Source organism: Typha angustifolia, chromosome 8, assembly GCF_048772165.1.
Source record: "Typha angustifolia cultivar Huaian chromosome 8, ASM4877216v1, whole genome shotgun sequence".
NCBI lineage: Eukaryota > Viridiplantae > Streptophyta > Magnoliopsida > Poales > Typhaceae > Typha > Typha angustifolia.
The window spans coordinates 17,086,509-17,105,662 of NC_133246.1; the positions used below are offsets into that span (position 1 = coordinate 17,086,509).

The 19,154-nt window shown below is 38.8% G+C and overlaps 3 protein-coding genes across 3 annotated transcripts; 2 read left to right on the top strand and 1 right to left on the bottom strand.

Moving 5' to 3' along the window:
• The first annotated feature begins 2,110 nt into the window (after window positions 1-2,110).
• On the top strand, window positions 2,111-8,881 carry LOC140765487 (calcium-transporting ATPase 1, endoplasmic reticulum-type-like). The gene is made up of 8 exons (XM_073104602.1): window positions 2,111-3,822; window positions 4,204-4,273; window positions 4,377-4,498; window positions 5,324-5,602; window positions 5,712-6,089; window positions 6,377-6,486; window positions 7,114-7,342; window positions 7,828-8,881. Exons 1-8 carry the CDS (start codon window positions 2,392-2,394, stop codon window positions 8,404-8,406), a joined length of 3,198 nt encoding a protein of 1,065 aa, XP_072960703.1. The 5' UTR covers window positions 2,111-2,391; the 3' UTR covers window positions 8,407-8,881.
• A 451-nt stretch (window positions 8,882-9,332) lies between these two features.
• Window positions 9,333-12,826, bottom strand: LOC140765472 (receptor-like protein kinase HERK 1). Its single transcript, XM_073104583.1, has one exon. It carries the CDS (start codon window positions 12,129-12,131, stop codon window positions 9,639-9,641), a length of 2,493 nt encoding a protein of 830 aa, XP_072960684.1. The 5' UTR covers window positions 12,132-12,826; the 3' UTR covers window positions 9,333-9,638.
• Window positions 12,827-17,945: 5,119 nt separating this feature from the next.
• On the top strand, window positions 17,946-18,854 carry LOC140765087 (probable membrane-associated kinase regulator 4). The gene has a single exon (XM_073104001.1). It carries the CDS (start codon window positions 17,946-17,948, stop codon window positions 18,852-18,854), a length of 909 nt encoding a protein of 302 aa, XP_072960102.1.
• Window positions 18,855-19,154: the final 300 nt, after the last annotated feature.

Here is a 19,154-nt window from a genome sequence, read left to right on the forward strand (position 1 = left end):
AGCTACCACCTCGCCCATCTCTTCTAAGTTGCCGTTTTGTCATCTTTCAGCAAGCCACCGCCTTGTCTTCCTCCTATGTCGGCTCAATCCGACTCCAGCTCTGAGTTGAGCTGAGCCGAGCCTAAGCTTGAGTTGAATCGGTCAGGCTCGGGTCATTTAAACCTGTCCATAACATAAATATAGATTATTTGTTTATTTATGGGGGTTTCCTAATTAATGGGCTCTGTGTGAAGCCTGGGCTTAGTATTAGTTTTGTTATTTCTTATGAGTTAATTGGGCCTAATATATCTATCAGGTTTCATGGGCCTAAAGGTGAAGTTGTGGGCCCAATAATTATTTTCTTTTCTTCCAGTCCATAAAAGAAAGCTAAGCTAAGCTTTATTAAGAGAATGGACACCTAACACAAATTCATGGGCCCCTTAATATTTATATATTATTTATTTTCACATAGACCTTATTTATTTATTTTTATAATACTTTGACATCTTGAATTATTAATATCTTTCCACTCTTGACCATATTGGCAAAAAATATTAAATTATATCTTACCTTTACTTTTTATATTCTAAAATAAGAAATTAAAATAGTTCATAGTATGCCCAAAAGACAAACTAAGAAAAAAGTTTATATAAAAATGGTTGATGATTCGATTATTATTATTAATTAAGATACAAGTCTAATATATTAGAAGACGGTAAGTGCTAACCGGTAACGTGCTTAATTAAGTTATATGTGCAATTATGCAATCATCTCCTTGTACATTAAGCGTATAGACGAAAAAAAACTATGACTATATTAAGGGCAAATATTTCATATAGGTGTCTTAAACACCAAGTAACACACTTATTATAATACACCTAAAAAGAGGTCATGACTCATGTGGCAGACAAGTAAAAAAGATAGTAAACAGTATGCTTTTTTATTATTTGATGGGGACTTATTATTTATTTAATAAAGGAAGCTGATTCCAATTTATCCAAATCCGACACTGATTAAAATATTCCTTAGCTATATGCTATATGATTCTCCTTGGTTTTGACTCCGTCAAAGTGACTTATTTTCCTTAACTTTTCTATCATCTAAATTATGGCGAGGATGATGGCTTTAAACTTATGGTGATCACCTCCTAGATAGGTCAAATAGTAGAGAAGCCGGCTCTTGTTATCCAAGGAGAAGAAATTGGGAGGACTTATTTTGCTATCGCTTTTGTCTCCTTTTGCGAGATCAAACTTAGGTTTTAAGCCAACCATTTTGGCGGATTGGGGAATACGAGTAATCCATTTTGCCGTGCAAAATCCTTTGGTCGTCTTCCGAGCCTCTCGAGTCCATGTCATGTCGCGACTTTGGCCTATTTTTGCTTTTTGGATCTAAAGTGCCAAACTTTTGACCTTATTGGAAACAACTTTATTATCGATGTTACACAAGCTTCGAGATTAGACACACACACACACACACACACACTCTATTTTTTATTAAAAATATTGTAAGCTATTGACTATTATTGAAAGAAGAACTTTGCTGATGTAAAATGTTTGAATATAGGAAGGAAGCTCCAACGAAGATTCTGGGGTCATCTTTTGTCAAGCTAGTAAACATCATCAAAGGCGAAGGCATAGAATTCCATAAGACTTGTTTAAGAATATTATAAATTTATATGGAGGGGCAGAGAAAAGTCAGACTACCCCCTCCATCATTGTACATTATTCCTCGTTTAGAAGAGGACAACGGGCAATTGGAAACTTTGAAGTACGAATGAGCTGCAGCAATGTGATTCGTCTGTCAACACAACCTTATTTTCAAATTGGAATCTATACTTTTTTTTTTGCCGTATTACTTAGAAGCAAACCTAACATCATGCAGAAGACGTACAAGTCTTTTATCACTGTCCTTCTTCTTTTGTATATTAACAATGTTTATACTTGTTAAATATATTTAAGTTGAGGTTTCTTTGTACGCGACAAGAAGAAGAAGAAGAAGAAGTAGGAAGAAGAAGAATATCACTTTACCGTATGGCCCCCAAACTTATCGGTAATTCACAAAAAGGTCCCCCAAAAGCAAAGTCTTATATAACTGAAGTCCCCCGTGCTGCCAGCTTCCTGGAAACTTCCTTGCGGACTTAAATATGGAAGATTTAATATCCTTCCCGTCGGGTAAAAGAAGCTTCTCGTAGTTCCATTCTCGGGGGGTGTCTGTTGGTATATAGGCGTCGTTGTTGGCGTCTCATTCATTCCCACTCCTGTGCCTCTTCTAAGGAAGAAGTGGAGACGAGATCTCTCTTTCACTCTTCCTGATATCGTCCTTTCCCCGATCTCCCAAGGTTTCTTGGGGTTTTCGAGTGGTTGATGCGTTAGCCATTTTCTTGGATAAAGTTTGATCGGGATTCGGGTTTTGATGGGGAAAGGAGGGCAGGTGCAAGGCATGAGGGGTGGATCCGATGGATCGGAGGCGGCGGTAGTGCCACCGCCGCATTTGTCCTTTCCCGCTTGGGCGAGAAGCGTGCAAGAATGCGAGGCTGCGTTCAAGGTCAACGCCGAGGAGGGGCTGCGACCCGGTGATGTGGCGGCGCGGCGGGAGAAGTATGGGTGGAACGAGCTCGAGAAGCACTCGGGTCCTTCGATTTGGCAATTGGTTCTTGAGCAGTTCAATGATACGCTGGTTAGGATTCTTCTCGTCGCCGCCGTCATCTCCTTCGTCCTCGCTTGGTTCAATGGAAACGAAGGCGGTGAGATGGGGATTACTGCCTTCGTGGAACCTTTGGTTATCTTCCTGATTCTTATAGTTAATGCCATTGTGGGGGTCTGGCAAGAGAACAATGCCGAGAAGTCATTGGAGGCATTGAAAGAAATCCAATCCGAGCACGCCACCGTCAAGAGGAACGGCGAGTGGATTCATAATTTGCCTGCGAAGGAGCTCGTCCCAGGGGATATTGTGGAGCTCAGGGTTGGGGATAAAATTCCAGCCGATATGCGGGTTTTGTATCTGATAAGTTCTACTCTGAGGGTAGAACAGGGGTCTCTTACTGGAGAAAACGCTTCTGTGAATAAAACTAGTCATAAGGTCGATTGGGAGGATTCCGATATCCAGGGAAAAGAGTGCATGGTCTTTGCTGGTACCACTGTCGTAAATGGCAGTTGCGTGTGTTTGGTTACACAGACGGGTATGAACACTGAGATAGGGAAGATACATTCTCAGATCCACGAAGCCTCCCAGGAGGATGATGATACGCCGCTGAAGAAGAAACTGAATGAGTTTGGGGAGGCGCTTACGGCAATAATTGGGGTGATTTGTGCTCTGGTTTGGCTCATCAATGTGAAGTACTTCTTTACTTGGGACTATGTTGATGGCTGGCCGAGGAACTTTAAGTTCTCTTTTGAGAAGTGCACATATTACTTTGAGATTGCGGTGGCTTTGGCTGTTGCTGCAATCCCTGAGGGCTTGCCGGCGGTGATCACTACTTGCTTGGCATTGGGTACGCGGAAGATGGCACAGAAAAATGCTCTGGTGCGAAAGCTACCGAGTGTTGAGACTCTAGGATGCACGACTGTCATTTGTTCTGACAAGACTGGAACATTGACCACAAACCAGATGTCGGCAGTTAAGCTTGTGGCAATGGGTTGCTGGACAGATACAGTTCGTAGCTTCAAAGTGGATGGAACTACGTATGACCCTTGTGATGGGAAGATCCACGATTGGCCCAGGGGTAACATGGACCCAAATCTTCAAATGATCGCAAAAATTGCTGCTGTTTGCAATGATGCAAGTGTTGCTGCTTCTGGGCATCAGTTTGTTGCTACTGGAATGCCAACAGAGGCAGCTCTGAAGGTAAAGATTCATACATTATGTTCTGTAGGTGAAATTATGGATATGATGGTAATATTCTCCTTATAAATGTGTTGAGGGTAAAACAAAGTATCTGATTTATTCTTTCAGGCATTCAAGGGTTTCACTGCTATACTCCTGAGTAGTTAGTAATTCATCGGTTGAAACCATGAGATCGCATCACATACGCCTCTCTTATAATTGCCCTTGAACATCATATTTAGTTACCAAAATGCTTAAATAAGGCATAAGGTAGATCCAACTTACTATGGCTGTGTTTGGAATGCATTTTTATTAATTACCTGGTATTTTGTTTGACCTTTTGAGCTGGAAAATGTGAACATATTTTCTCTCTCTGTTAAAGATGTTTTTATTTCCTTTCAGGTTTTGGCTGAGAAAATGGGACTTCCTGATGGCTATAGTGCACTATCTACTGATTCTTCTGAGATTTTACGTATGTTAATGCCCTTAAGCTTTCTGATTTAAGAATAAAAAATGTTTTATTGTGGAAACTTGTGGGAACTTATGTTGCTTTTCTTATCGTTTGCCATTTGAAGGATGTTGCCAATTGTGGAATAGTGTCACTAAAAGGGTCGCAACTCTTGAATTTGATCGCACTCGAAAATCAATGGGGGTAATTGTGAAATCAAAATCAGGAAACAATTCTTTACTCGTGAAGGTACTCTTGATCATCTCTATTTTGAACAATTCCTTTGTCATCGCATTACTTGCTTCTATTGCATCAAACAGTTGTGATATGGAATGTGAACATTATTGCTAATGTTCTTCTGGAAGATGGCACAATTTGAGTTTATTTTAAGAAACAATATATGAGTTCTATCCGAAATCAATCCATTTCAAACAAAAGGTTACCGGCGGTACATGACCAAGTCAACCAATATCAGGCCTCATTTCGGCGGTATAGTAATGGTTTTCATCTGTTTTGCTAATCCCAAATTGGCTTCCACCTGTTTTAGATGAAACAGGCAAAAGCAATTTGGTGGTATGTACATGAACATTTGACTGTTGGTATTTGTTACTTACTAGCAAGGGGCATCTAAGGATCAAAACTTGGATTTGGTGCAATTTGACAGGAGTGGTTAGAATGAGTAAGTTGAATGCACTTGGTCAACAAGTAAATACACCTCTTTTCTGGTGTCTTTGGTAGCAGGTGATTGGAAAAGATGATTGAATTGCATTAGGTATCACTGATAATGGACTTTGCGGTAGAGTTGGGGGATTTAGCTAGTCAAAATTTTCTTTGGTGCTCCTTTTATGGTTTCTTCTGTAGATATGAAGAAGAAATTACTTTTTCATGGTTTCAATATGTTTTGTAAGTATGGATGGTTCCCTTTTCCTTCCAAGGCTTGCTTCTTTTTGTCACATCTGTAGTCCTTACAAGTGTATCTTGAAGTGCGTCTGTATTGTCTTGAGGTTATTCAATTCACCATATTTAGAAAGTAATATTCTGAGTAATTGATATTTAAAAGCTGCATTCTGGCAGGGAGCAGTGGAAAATTTGTTGGAGAGAAGTACGCATGTTCAGCTGCTCGATGGTTCAGTTGTGCTGTTGGACGAAAATTTAAAGGGTTCTATTTTGGCAACTCTTCGTCAAATGTCAACGAATGCATTGCGCTGTTTGGGTTTTGCATATAAGGATGATCTAGCAGAATTTGCCACCTACGACGGTGAAGAGCATCCAGCTCACAAGCTTTTGCTTGATCCATCAAACTATTCATCAATAGAGAGTGATCTTATTTTTGTTGGCTTAGTTGGCCTGAGGGTATGATGATCCACTGAATACACATCTTGTCAATATGGAACCTTCTTATTGCATTGCCATTTATCTTTCCACGGCAATTTAACATGTATTGTTGGTTTGATCATGACAGGATCCTCCTCGAGAGGAGGTCTACAAGGCAATTGAAGATTGTAGAGCTGCTGGCATTCGTGTTATGGTAATAACAGGGGATAACAAAGAAACTGCAGAGGCAATATGCCGTGAAATAGGAATATTTGGACCTCACGAAGACATCAGTTTTAGGAGCCTTACAGGGAAGGAATTCATGTCACTCCCTGATAAAAAGAATCTTTTGAGGCAAAAAGGTGGCCTTCTCTTTTCTAGATCAGAACCTAAGCACAAGCAAGAGATTGTGAGACTGCTGAAAGAAGATGGTGAGGTTGTTGCAATGACAGGGGATGGTGTGAATGATGCCCCTGCTCTGAAATTGGCAGATATTGGTATAGCAATGGGAATTACTGGGACTGAGGTATGACCTGTTCATTTGTTTGGTCACTATCTCATTTTCTTTTTCCTATTGCTTCATAGAACCTGTATGTATGTTGTCAACATCTCTACGTATGTTTAACTAGGTGGATTTGATCCATACAAGTTTAGAGTGCCACATTGAATCATGCAATTCCTTCATATCCTGACTTCCAGTTTTTCCTCAAATGGACTTTAGTTTAGTTCGTTAGATATGTTAATCGATTATATCATTCAATTCTTTGCACCATCTATCATAGAGATACTAATTAATTATCTACCTTATTTCAGGTTGCTAAAGAAGCTTCAGACATGGTGCTAGCAGATGATAATTTCAGTACTATAGTTGCAGCGGTTGGTGAAGGAAGATCTATATATAACAACATGAAGGATTTCATAAGGTCTCCTCGAATAGAGTTCTGACTAGCTTTACTAATCTGCATGCTTATTTATTGTTCAGTTATCATCCTTAACACTTTGATATAAATGGTATAGTGAAGTTCTATAGATTCATAATTCTTGTTGTTATTCAATATGGTTCTACCTGTTATACAATTTTCTGGCTTTCTCCATCTTTTTGATGATACAAATTTTGCTAAGTGTGCTAATTTTGAAAGATAAAGTGCAATTTTTTAAAGTTTCACATTTCAAGCTTAGTTTCTTGGACAATATTGTTGATGTAGTATTAGAAATTGTGTAGAATGTTTTTGAACTTCTTGATTCAAACTCTGACATTTTAAGGTGTTTCTGGCTGCATTGTATGGTTTCTTAATGTAAGACACTCTATGTTAGATCCTATTATCTGTTCCATTGTCCTAGCGTTGATGCCATTGTACAGGAAATCAGTTTATCTGGAGTTATGATCTTATGTTCATTAGACAATATTCTTTCGTTGATTTTGCAAGTGCTCACTGTATTACATTCTCATAGTTAATATATGTTTTCTACTGTATGCCATTTTCAGTTTTGTTCTACTATGAGTGGGTAGCTTCAATGGTAAATAATCTCTTTCTGTTTTGCCAATGCAGATATATGATCTCCTCAAATATTGGTGAAGTCGCTTCTATTTTTCTAACTTCGGCTTTAGGTATTCCTGAGGGGCTGATACCAGTCCAACTTTTGTGGGTCAATCTTGTCACTGATGGTCCTCCTGCAACAGCTTTGAGTTTCAACCCACCTGATAAAGACATCATGAAGAAACCACCACGGAGGAGTGATGACTCATTGATCACTCCATGGATTTTATTCCGTTACATGGTAAAGATCCCTCTTCTTTGGAACAGCTGATGAATATCTGTAATGTATATACTTTGAACAGAATAATTGGGCATCTTTAACAGTGGGGAAGGCAACATAAAAATTCATGCCATTAAGAAGTTTTCTAAAGTCAGTTCAGAAAATAGATTATCATAGATTATCATTTCTCACTTTACACATAAATTCAGAAAGAAAAAAAAAAGATTAAGAAAAAAAAGACAAGATTCTCTCTCAGTTGTGAGTGCATTAGGTCTGCTTTTATCTGTAAACTTTTTTCCCTTAATTCTGGCAGCATGGAGGTCCTATTAGAGATATGCCCTTTTAAATGTACTTGCACATAATATTTGACATTTCCAGCCATACATCATCTGGGTAGTATTGTGATTGAGAACTTATGTATTTGTGCTGGGCTTTTTGGTGAAATCTCTGTCTTAAGAACACCGTTGCAGATGGGTGAAGTGACTCAATTTTCTCTCTACATGCAGGTCATCGGCCTCTATGTGGGAATCGCTACTGTGGGTATCTTCATCATATGGTACACTCATGGCTCCTTCATGGGTATTGACCTGTCTGGTGATGGCCACACTCTTGTCACATATTCTCAGCTCTCAAACTGGGGTCAGTGCTCCTCATGGGATGGCTTCAAGGTTACTCCTTTCACTGCTGGTACACGACGCTTCTCCTTTGACACCAACCCTTGTGAATACTTTCAGAATGGTAAAGTAAAGGCAACGACCCTCTCTCTATCTGTCCTAGTGGCTATAGAGATGTTCAATTCTCTTAATGCTCTGTCTGAAGATGCTAGCCTCCTGAGCATGCCTCCTTGGGTCAACCCTTGGCTTCTCTTGGCAATGTCTGTGTCATTCGGACTGCATTTCTTAATCTTATATGTGCCATTCCTCGCGCAAGTGTTTGGGATTGTACCCCTTAGCCTCAACGAATGGCTCTTAGTTTTGGTGGTTGCTTTTCCGGTGATCCTTATCGATGAGGTCCTTAAGTTTGTAGGACGGTGCATGAACTCTTCAGGTGCCCGGAGACGATCTGCAAAGCACAAGGATGAGTAGAGGGTAACCTGAAATTTTGGACACCAGATTGTCACATGGGATTTCTTTGCTGTAACTACTATATTGTGCCCGTTCCTCATTTCTGTTCTTCCTTGAGTGGTTATATGAGAATGAACATCTCCAGCAACACACACTGATTCAAGCGGGTTTTCAATTGTTTATTGGACTGAGCTCTATATACATTATTAAATGCACTGATCGTCAGGATGGTGAACACAGTTGAAAGGTTATCATCTAATAAGATGCTCTGCAGCTAAACACAAAAGTGCTCGTTATATTTTGTGCTTTTCGTATAGAACAATGTACGCAAATAAGGCCACGTTGTGACAATATGAAAAAGATGTAACTCAATTTTCGTTTTTGCGGCTTCAGTTTTCTGTAAAATTGCAATATATATATGTATATATATATGTAGTGGTCTCTTAGTCTCTTAGACACATACATTGCTTGCTGTCGTCTTGTTTCGTAGTGCTTAAATATCTTTTGCTTGTAATGGCTGGTTCCACTGTTTGAACATAGTTGTTACTATTAATTTTTTTTGTTTGTTGAGAAAATGCCAAACAAATCAAGCATAAACAGGTGTGCAGCCAGAGTCCATCTCTTGTTCTTGATTTCCTGTGGTTTTGTCTAATAAATACCAATGCCAATGTTACAGTTTAAGAGCACAGCATAATCTTAAGAAAACACACTTCTGTCTCTTGGTCACAACAATTTGCAAAAACATCTAAGCGACAAGCAGCTTCAATACAATCTAATGTACGCGGTTTCGTCCTTCAGTTTGATTGTTACAGCACCTACCACGTAATTGTAGCTTCTGGCATCTCCAAAATTAGCCAGCCTTAAATTTCAAGACCACAAAGAAAAAAAAATGAAATTATTATGGTAATTAAGAGATATAAATCCATTTCATTATCATGAGGTAGACCTGTTTAATACGATTGCTTTAGCCATTCAAAAAAGGAATGCAACAGTTCATCTGGCTAAATACATAAAGGGCTTGAGTGCTATAAAACATTGTGGACAATCTAAGTGGAAGTGGGAAAGAAAAATGATACAAAATTACAATGCCAGAATTCATGATGTGAGAAATACACTTCAATTAATTAAAGGAAACCAAAAAAAAAATTGAAAACTCCAGATCGACAAGAACAGCAACCTAGCCTTTAGTATTTGGGTCCGCTTCTTTGGGTGAAGTGCCAATTGATCGATTTTGAACAAACATGACGATTAGCTTACCTTCCCTCAGATTTGATTAACTGCGAGAAAACTCGGCTCATTGAGACATCAGAGAGATCATGTCCATCTGCGGTATTGACTTCCTCCACCGTCGTACTTTCTATGACAGGACTGACGTTTTGAACATGAGAAGAAAGTTCCACAATTCGGTTGATACTATTTATTTCAGAGAAACTAGATTCAGCCTCTTGTAGCTGCAATACATACTCCAAATTCCACAGCACATCTCCCATTGCAGGTCGGTCCACACCATAATCAGACAGGCATTTCTCCACTGTCTCTCCAAACTTCCTCAGGGAATCTGATCTAATTGTTCCGGCTATTCTTTTATCGATGATTTGATGCAACTCTCCTTTCTTCTGCCACTTCATTCCCCACTCGGCTAGGTTCACCATCTCCCTTGGAAGCGTGGGATCAATGACTGGTCTGGCACAAACTACCTCAAGCAAAACCACTCCAAATGAGTAGACATCCGACTTCTCTGTCAACTGTTGCCTCCGGAAATACTCAGGATCAAGGTATCCAAAGCTACCTTTTACTGCAGTACTAACATGTGTCTGGTCCAATTCAGGTCCGGTCTTTGAGAGTCCGAAGTCAGCAACCTTCGCCATGAGGTTCTCATCAAGTAAAATGTTTGCCGACTTAACATCACGGTGGATGATGGCCTTCGCAAAACCTGTGTGAAGGTAGTGAAGTCCTCTGGCTGAACCAATGCAAATTTCCAGCCTCTCTTTCCAGCTAAGAGAAGGAAGATCCGAGCCATAGAGATGGCTCTTGAGAGTACCTTTCTCCATGTACTCATAAACTAGAATCATCTCATTCCTCTCGTCACAGTACCCAATCAGAGAAACTAGATGACGGTGGCGCAGTCGTGATAGCAACTCAATCTCTGTGTGGAATTCATTGAGCCCTTGTTGAGATTTTGGATTTCCTCTCTTCACTGCAACTTTTGTTTCATCCCTTAGCACTCCCTTGTAGACCTTTCCGAAACCTCCAACTCCAATGACCCAATTCTCATCGAAGTTATTTGTTGCTTCTTGCAGCACGGGAAAAGAGAAGCGGTAGCCAAGGCTTCCATTCTGCAATGATGTAAGGGTAGTACCATTGGAGGTTCTACTTCCTGTGCTAAGAGAAGTCAACCCATTGATAGAGAAAGGCACCCAAGTTTTTGAATGCTGCTTTTCTGCCTTTCTCTTTCTAAGTACAATGAAAAGAACAGCAACAATAATCACAACTGCAGCTGCTCCAATAACTGAACCCAATATTACACCAAAATTCTTCTTTGAACCAGCAGGTTCAATAATAATGACAGAACCAGAGCTATTTCTCACTTTCATGATCTCAAGACCGTTTAGGATGCCATCTGGTAGTATATTACCTAAAGTTGATGGGCCAATGCTGATGCGAATCTTATTGGATGAATCACTAACTGACAGAACAAAATCCATATAATAAGCTGTAGCCAAACTGTTGCTCGTAAGAGTCGAGAGATCGAGATCACCAGCTACTAACCAGCTACTCACATAAACATTAAAGTAGAGCATATTAAGAGACTTACTAACTATGTCACAGAAATGAAACCGTATCAAGTAGCTGGAACTTCCATCGACATCGAACTGCCATGTCATATTGAAAACTGCTACTGAAGTGTTTGACTTTGCCAATTCTGTAGCTGTACCATAAACCATATCTGGGGCAGTCTCCTGAGTTGCACCGCCTGTCATATAATTAATGTCTCCGGAGAAAGAGACTGATTTGGTAAGATTTACATTGAGTAAAAAACTTTGATCTTTGACCCAGGTTCTCCAAAGTGTATCATTATCTGGTGTAATTTTTGGACCACCCATATTTATCCTATAAACTGTCTCCAATGGCTCCGTCGACAAGCCAAGATACTGCATAGGAGGGTTAACATTCTGTGCAGAGTTGACAATTAGGTTATCAGGGGCTGAAACAACCTCCATGGCATTTATGAAGGCAAGGTTTCCCGACGGCTTGAAGGAAAGGATAAGGGTGTCCTGAGTTATGTTCAGCAAGTACTCCTTGAACACTGGAGAAGAACTACTCGGTGGCCGGAAACCATTTAGGAGGACAACATCCTGGGTTGAGACGGTAAAGTCTGCGGTGGTAAGATTATAACTTTGGTACACAAAAGGGAAGAAATAAAGGCGGATGAAGTGCCTGCCATGCTTCTGAATTTTGAAAGAGTAGGAGGAGGATCCTGTGAAGATACGAGCAGTTTGGTATAGAGCTGAGCTATCGAAGGAAGAGACCGAGTTTGATGTGGTGTTGGCAAGGATGTTTTTAGGGGTTGTCAGGGTCGAAGAAGACCCATCGGCGACGAAAGTTCTCTGGCCAATTACCGTGTTTGTTGAGGATCCGCAGTCAACAAGGTAGTTGTCTGCTGGGGTAAATTGTGCATTACAGCCACAAAGAATAGATATGATCCCAATAATGCTGAAGACCAAGTGAAGGTCTCCCACATCCATTATGTGACAGAGCTGCTGGCTAAATGGAGAATGGCTAATATTTCTCAGAGAACACCAATGAAAGATGCAATGGAATAAAACCCTATAGATAGAGATACAACTCTCAAACTTATACAAGCAGCATATGAATGTTTTGAGTGAGAAAGCTCTAATTCTAACTAATTTCACCTTATATCCTAAGATCAGAACCCATCATTACATACACCACAAGAAGGTTTCCCAAAAGAAGAACAAGAACTAGAAAAGAAAATCAAATCTTGGATCAGGGATCAAATGGAATCTAATTTAACAAGCGCCAGAACAAGGAAAGGGAGCGGGAACGGGAGCAGCAATCAATTCCACTCCACTTCAGAATCCAAGAGAAGCAACCAAATAAAGATCTACTCAAACCCAACAGACAGCAACATCAAAGAAAAGATGGCACCTTTGGCATCTACCGGAATGGGGGTTTCACGGGGGGTTTTCTTGCCGGATCTGCAAGAACAACAAACCAAGACCCACAATCAATCGGGATCTCCCAAGGAATGCAGCCCAACTCGTCGCCCTGATCGACCCGTCCGGCCTCAAAAAAATGGCACCTTTTTGAAGAGAGACAACGCCAAGTGTTTACCAATAATGGTTGGTCGGAAACGGCAACTGCTGCTAGTCTATCAAAATAAAAAGAAAACTGCTGCATTACGAAGTCACCGCCCCCAACCTGGTGATCTTAATCATTGTACTTGCCTATTTTATTCCACATCATTTCAAGATTTCTTTTCCTTTTTCATGTCCCCCTCAAAAAAAAAAAAAAAGTCTTTTTTATCTCCACTAAATTCGATCTTATATATATATATATATATACTCTCCTAAGGTAAACCTTTACATCACCATAATCAGAACACGTTAAAAGTAAAAGTATAACATATAAGAAAATAATAATAACCATTATTATTAGTAGTACAAGTATAACATATCTCTAAGAAGCTACTAAGTATCCTTGTCATTAATTATATGTTAAAGAGAGTCTTACGAAAGGAGACTCTGAGAGTGATACGTTATTTTTCTTAAGATATTAAATTTTCTCCTAATCACATCACTTAATTATCTTCTTTTAAGTTACTCTTTTTTTCTAATACTCTTTCTCCAAGTGGAAGAAGAGATAGAAACGTAGCAGCTCAGCTATCTCGCGCGTTCTTCGACGGTCAACGTTCCAATTAAGTGTGAAACCCAACCACGAGGGCTTCTTCTAGAAGTCAATTACCATTAGAATACTTGCAAGAAAGAAAGCAAGTGGATTCATACATAATATATAATTATAATATGGTTTATAGTTCGAAACGGTTGGCATAAAAGTGAAGCTACTGTCAATATCAAATAGTCAAAGATGACGACCTCCTTCATATTTTGCTTTTCTTCCTTGTTATCTGAATGAAAAGATAAACTCAAGCGATTGGGTCAACAGTTTTACTATTTGATTTGATTGATGTCCAATTACCCTATCTAATTTTAAATTTAAGTGTCTAACCTCTACACTAAGTTGCAACCATTAGTTAATCATTAATTAAAATACGAAAAAGACTTAATTGCCCTGCAGATTGATTTAATAATGATCAACTTGATCTAGATCACAAAAGAGTTATATATATATATATATATATAAGAACTTTTTTAGAGCTTATGAGTTAATATATTATCAAAGTCTTAAATATACTAGACTAAATCTATGAAACTTCTACTCTTTTAAATCAATCTATCAAAATGGGTCACAAAAATATGGGGGTGTTAAAAATCACTATTATTTAAAAACTCTTATTTTTATGTGAGTTAATAATTAAAGATTATGATTAAACAAGACTTAAGTTTAATTTTCTTAAAAACAATACTTACTTCTAAACAACAGACAAAGTAGAGTTGGCATCCATCACAATTCACAATTCACAGCAAACAAACAACTAAAAGCTTGAAAAAGATTCGAGTTAAGTTGTCCATCTAATCATGGCATGGATATGAAACAACAACACAACCCAACACTCCACGTCTCCACCGAACTCGTCGTAGTTAATCAACACCAACAATTATAATATTTATTAGTTAATTAAAGAATGATTAGTGGAAAGACTGCAAAAATCGGGCATAAATCTCGGAGATAATGAGGGGGAAAAGGATTAAATAATTAAATGGAAGCTTCGGCATGCAAATAGTCATGTGAGAACTCCAAGGATGGTGATTTAATATCACTCCTTCATTAATTAATCCTTAAATAAGCTTTTCCTTTTCTTTTCTCTTTGGTGTCATGGAATAAGTGGTTGGGTGGTAGATTCCAATAACAGCTAAGGGTTCGATTGGATTGGGCTGGATGCATTAATGTATCTTGGATTAGATTGGACCCACTTATGTTTGCAGAATATTTGCACCATCAAGCCATTCTTAATTTCTCATGTTCACATTTTGTTTTTCAATTTTATTTCAATGTTAAATAGAAAGTTTATAAACTAAAATCTTCAAAATAGCGCCGATAAAGGAAAGCCCGGTACCACTGACGGCCCAACCTAATAGCCCAACATATTAAATATTTGCTCGAAGAGGTACCATACATATTGTATGTCTGTAACCTAACAACTTAAACTTTGAAGTCATCTTTAATCGAAACTCTTTAATATTTTTTTGGTGGACACCATAGAAATGGTGAGAATTTTTTTTTATTTTTGATTAAATAGGATGGCTAAAAGGGATCACTTTGGATCATCATATACTACTCAAGGATGCAACTCAATAACAGTATAAACGCCTAACATGGGCATAACTTTGTAGTCCAGAAACCCAGCTTGGATGAATATAATTTTTTCCATTCATCTTCCTCACTCTCTCTTCCTGGAAGGACTGACATCATGCCAATATCAACCAAGAGATGCGTCTCTGATGCTTTGACCACCATGTCCACTATTATAACTCTTCTTCTGGGGGAACACATAATCCTCATCGCTGTAATTAATCATGAAGAACAGTCTATTCAAACAAATTTCAATCAGGAAAACTATCCAGCTTTGTAAATTTAAAAGTGTTCACTGTTCAACGATGTTGATTTTGCCCTCAAGTGCTATTCTACGTGCTTTCTTTTTCAATCTATGTAGAATCTCAAAGTAACTCGCCATTTGGTGTTCTTGCTGCTTTTAGCTGCGCAAGTTACAAGTCATGCAATATTAATTGATCTCCCAGGTGAGTGCTGATAGTACAAACACACCTCTTAGTTATTCTATATGTTCTTGCTTCCATTGACAAGTTTTCACTTCATTTGCTAGACAATTCACAATGGTTGAACATAGACCAAGGTGCGTCGTCGCAATGTTTGATCAAAAATTCTCTCTTGTGGCAAACCGACGATCATTGTATCGATGACAGTAAGAAAAGTATAGTAACGGAGAGCATTAAGAACTGCAACGATTTTCCAGTTTTGCGCAAAAATTACGTGCTCTTACATGCTAAAATTCTACTATGGTGACTAGTAGAATCTCTCGAATCGATCTCCAATTCGACAACAACCAGAGACTTCTTGGATGACGAGCCAATGTGCTAATGAAGTCTTCACTTGAATTAGAACCATTTCCAGAAGATATGTTGTATAAAGAGGTAGCAGGAGATGCTGGTTTTTATCTGAAGGAAAGGATGAATTTTGGTGCCTCCATAGGTATAAGGAAAGAATACTTTGGCTTAAAGTATACAACATCATCAACATAGCATTGCAAATCAGATTGGCCTATATTTTCAAAAAAGAAACAAATGACAAGAAGTAATCCTATGGTATTATACAAAGACCACAAAATAGTTAGTAATATTCTAAACACTTTCTTCCAATTTCTCATTTCAACTCATTCAATCATTTTTTTCCCCCATTAGACAGGTTCAATATAGGTACTGAATGCAAGAATGCAACTTAACAATGCCACATGCCAAGTGCTGTCCTTTTACCAAGTTGAGGTCTCAGGTCCAATTACTTCGAAGCTGACTCCAATGGAAGGGCCTTTATTGCCTTCCATGATCAATGCAATGGGAAGTATTCACAGCCATCAAGTTGAATCAACTCAGTGGAGGAGGGAGTAATGGCCCAGAAGGAGCTTCCAACTATATCATTTGCAATCCTTCTTATACAGTCATATTACTTTCTCTACACTCTGTAACCATAACAATAACAATAACAACAACAATAAGATAGATTACCTTCTCATTAAGATTAACACTCAAGCCTTAGAGATATCATTATTTTGTATACACAAATAGAATATTATTCGCAAGCACCTCAAAATACACGTATACATACACGCATATATGTTATAGTATGCTAAGGCAAGATTGAATTTTTTCTAAAAAAAAAAAAAAAAAAAGGTTGGCAACCACAATCAATCAATAGCTGCAAGGAATTCCTGCAGTTGGGACTGCAGAGACCATCTGCTTAGCATAATTGATGCCATGAAAAGTGCTAGATTCTCTTGTGGAGGGGAGCAAGTGTCCTAGCTATGGACTATGGACTATGGAGGAAGAGAGCAGCAGTGCAGTGTCCTTTATAATTTAGCAGCAGGGGGTCTCACAAAAATGCTTCAAATTTGGTAGTCTGAGTCTTTTATTGTAATGTATAAAAGCAGGTCAAAGAAGGCCTCGAGCTTTGCATTGCAGGGGGGGGGTGCTGCATTCCTTTTTAACTCAGCTATAATTTCTCCCACCCACTAATGTCAGAAGGCTTTGCAGGATTCCCACAGAGAAAGTTTGTAGATTTTTGTTTGTAGATAGTATCAAATGTTCTATTGAGTGTATAGGAATCTTTGAAGCTATCCATCAAGTGTCCTCCATCAACAGATAGATTGTAGGCATGGAAAGTTAAACTGCATTAGAATCCTCTTCCAGATTAAACTATTCTAAGTAGGTTTTAATAATCCAAGTGAGACTTTGGCTGTTCCTAGTGTTGCAAATTTTATAATTGCAAGTATGTCACTCTTGCTTTAACAAATATAGAGGACTGTGAGGAGTTGTCATGGAAGAGCAGACAACATTTGTGCTCTATTTGAATTAATATTGTTGTTTGTACAGGGGTGAGGGAATCACAATACTCTGTAGGTTTCTTGGGATGTGAGCTCTATTCAAATTCAAGTTACTGTAGGTTGAATGCATTCCTTGTTTCTCTTTTTATTTCTTTCCACATTCTAAATATTGAGAATATCAAATGAATGAGATTAAAAGAAAAAACTGTAGAGCTTTTCTGATCAACAAAAAGAGAAACAATTATTGATATAGGCCAGGGTAAATTAGTATATTATAGGAAGAAAACAAACTATTTTCATGCATTTGTAATATCCTTGTAGAAAAATAAGAGGATTTTTTTTTTAAGGTGATAAAGACCTCCCAGCAGAAAGGTGGATTGGTCTTTCCTGTCTCAATTTGACAACTCAGCAACATGATTGGCTTCTTGACAAACATGTTGGTCTCTGTTAAGCCTCCAGCAGAATCCTTAGAATGGATTTAATAATTATTAGTTTTTGATTGATTTCAGCTTCCAGCATGTTTAGTTACAACCATCATTTTAATGTAAGAAGAGACAAACTTGAAAGAGCTAAAATAATTAGGGGGCCTAATTCTCTGAATTTTTCTCTGATTACCCTGTCTTTGATTTCCTTTTTTTTTTTTTCTTTCTCATTTGGCTCTATGCATACATTAAAAAGGATGTCCTTCCTCTCCCACTCCTTTCTTCCCAAGAAGACCACCTTGATCCACACTGCACATTGATCTGCATCCACACATCAAGAAGAGATTAAAAGACTCTGAGGGGTTGCAAAACAAAGCATTGGTATGGCAAAAACACTCCCTTCCTATGAGCACTCCTCAGCAGAAGAAGACTACATTGATATGGATATCAGCTCTGCCACCTTCTCCCCTCCACATTCTGGAGAATTTGAATTCCATATGTGTGCCAACCCACAAGAGAAAGAGTCTACTACTTCTCCTGCTGATGAGCTCTTCTACAAAGGAAACCTCCTTCCCCTGCATCTCCCACCAAGGCTTCAAATGGTTCAGAGGCTTCTTCACAACAACACTACCACCAATCCTGCAAAGGGAGCAGATGTCTTGGAAGACAAGTCTTGCTCTGCTAGTGGAGAGATGAATCCAGGAGAAGATCTCTACTATGAGTGCTCGGCCGGCCTATCCCACTCGAATCCGAAGAAGCCGTCTTTGTCCATGAAATTGATCAAGCAATCACCACTGAGTCTAAAGCTGAAGGCTTCAAGAAATTACCTCAAGTCCCTATTCTCCAAATCCAGTTGTTCACATGAGTCATGCAAGGAGTATGCCAATGGCTACATGAAGGCAGGGAAAAGGAGCCCATTTGGCCAAAACCAGCATGAGACATACTTAATGGAAGACACCAATAATGCTTCTACTCTCAAGAGTAGCATTGATAGAGAGAAGCTAATGGAAGAGGACTTGGGCCACAGGAAGTCCTTCTCTGGCATCATCAAGTGGAGTTTGACAACCAAGTCGATCTCATCGAGTGCGAATTCAAATGGAGGACAGCAGACACAGGTGCTTAAGAGGAGCAATAGTGATAATTCCGATATGGAGAGCTCAATCCAAGGAGCTATTGCCTACTGCAAGAAGTCTCAGCAGTTGGATTCAGCTAGAAAGAGTGCAAGCGATGTTGGATTCTATTCCTTATCTGTTCCTATGATTGCTGCAGCATGTGAGACTCAAGAGAGGTAACAGATTTGCAGGAGATGATAGGCAAAATGGGGCTTTTCTTCTTGTCCAAAGGATTGGACTCTGATCTGGTTCACTTGGTGATAGTTGCATGATGTGTACGTTATGGAGTTCAGATTGTATTGCATGAACTCAGAGCCTTATCCCTCTCGATTGCTTCTAGATTGAGTAAGATTTCTAAATCCTCAACCCACAAAAGATGACATAGATTTTTGAAAATTAATGCTTCTTCTTTTTATCTCTTTTATTTGTGAATGACTAACACTGAATTAATGCTCTTAAGGAGTAGAGCCACAACTCAAA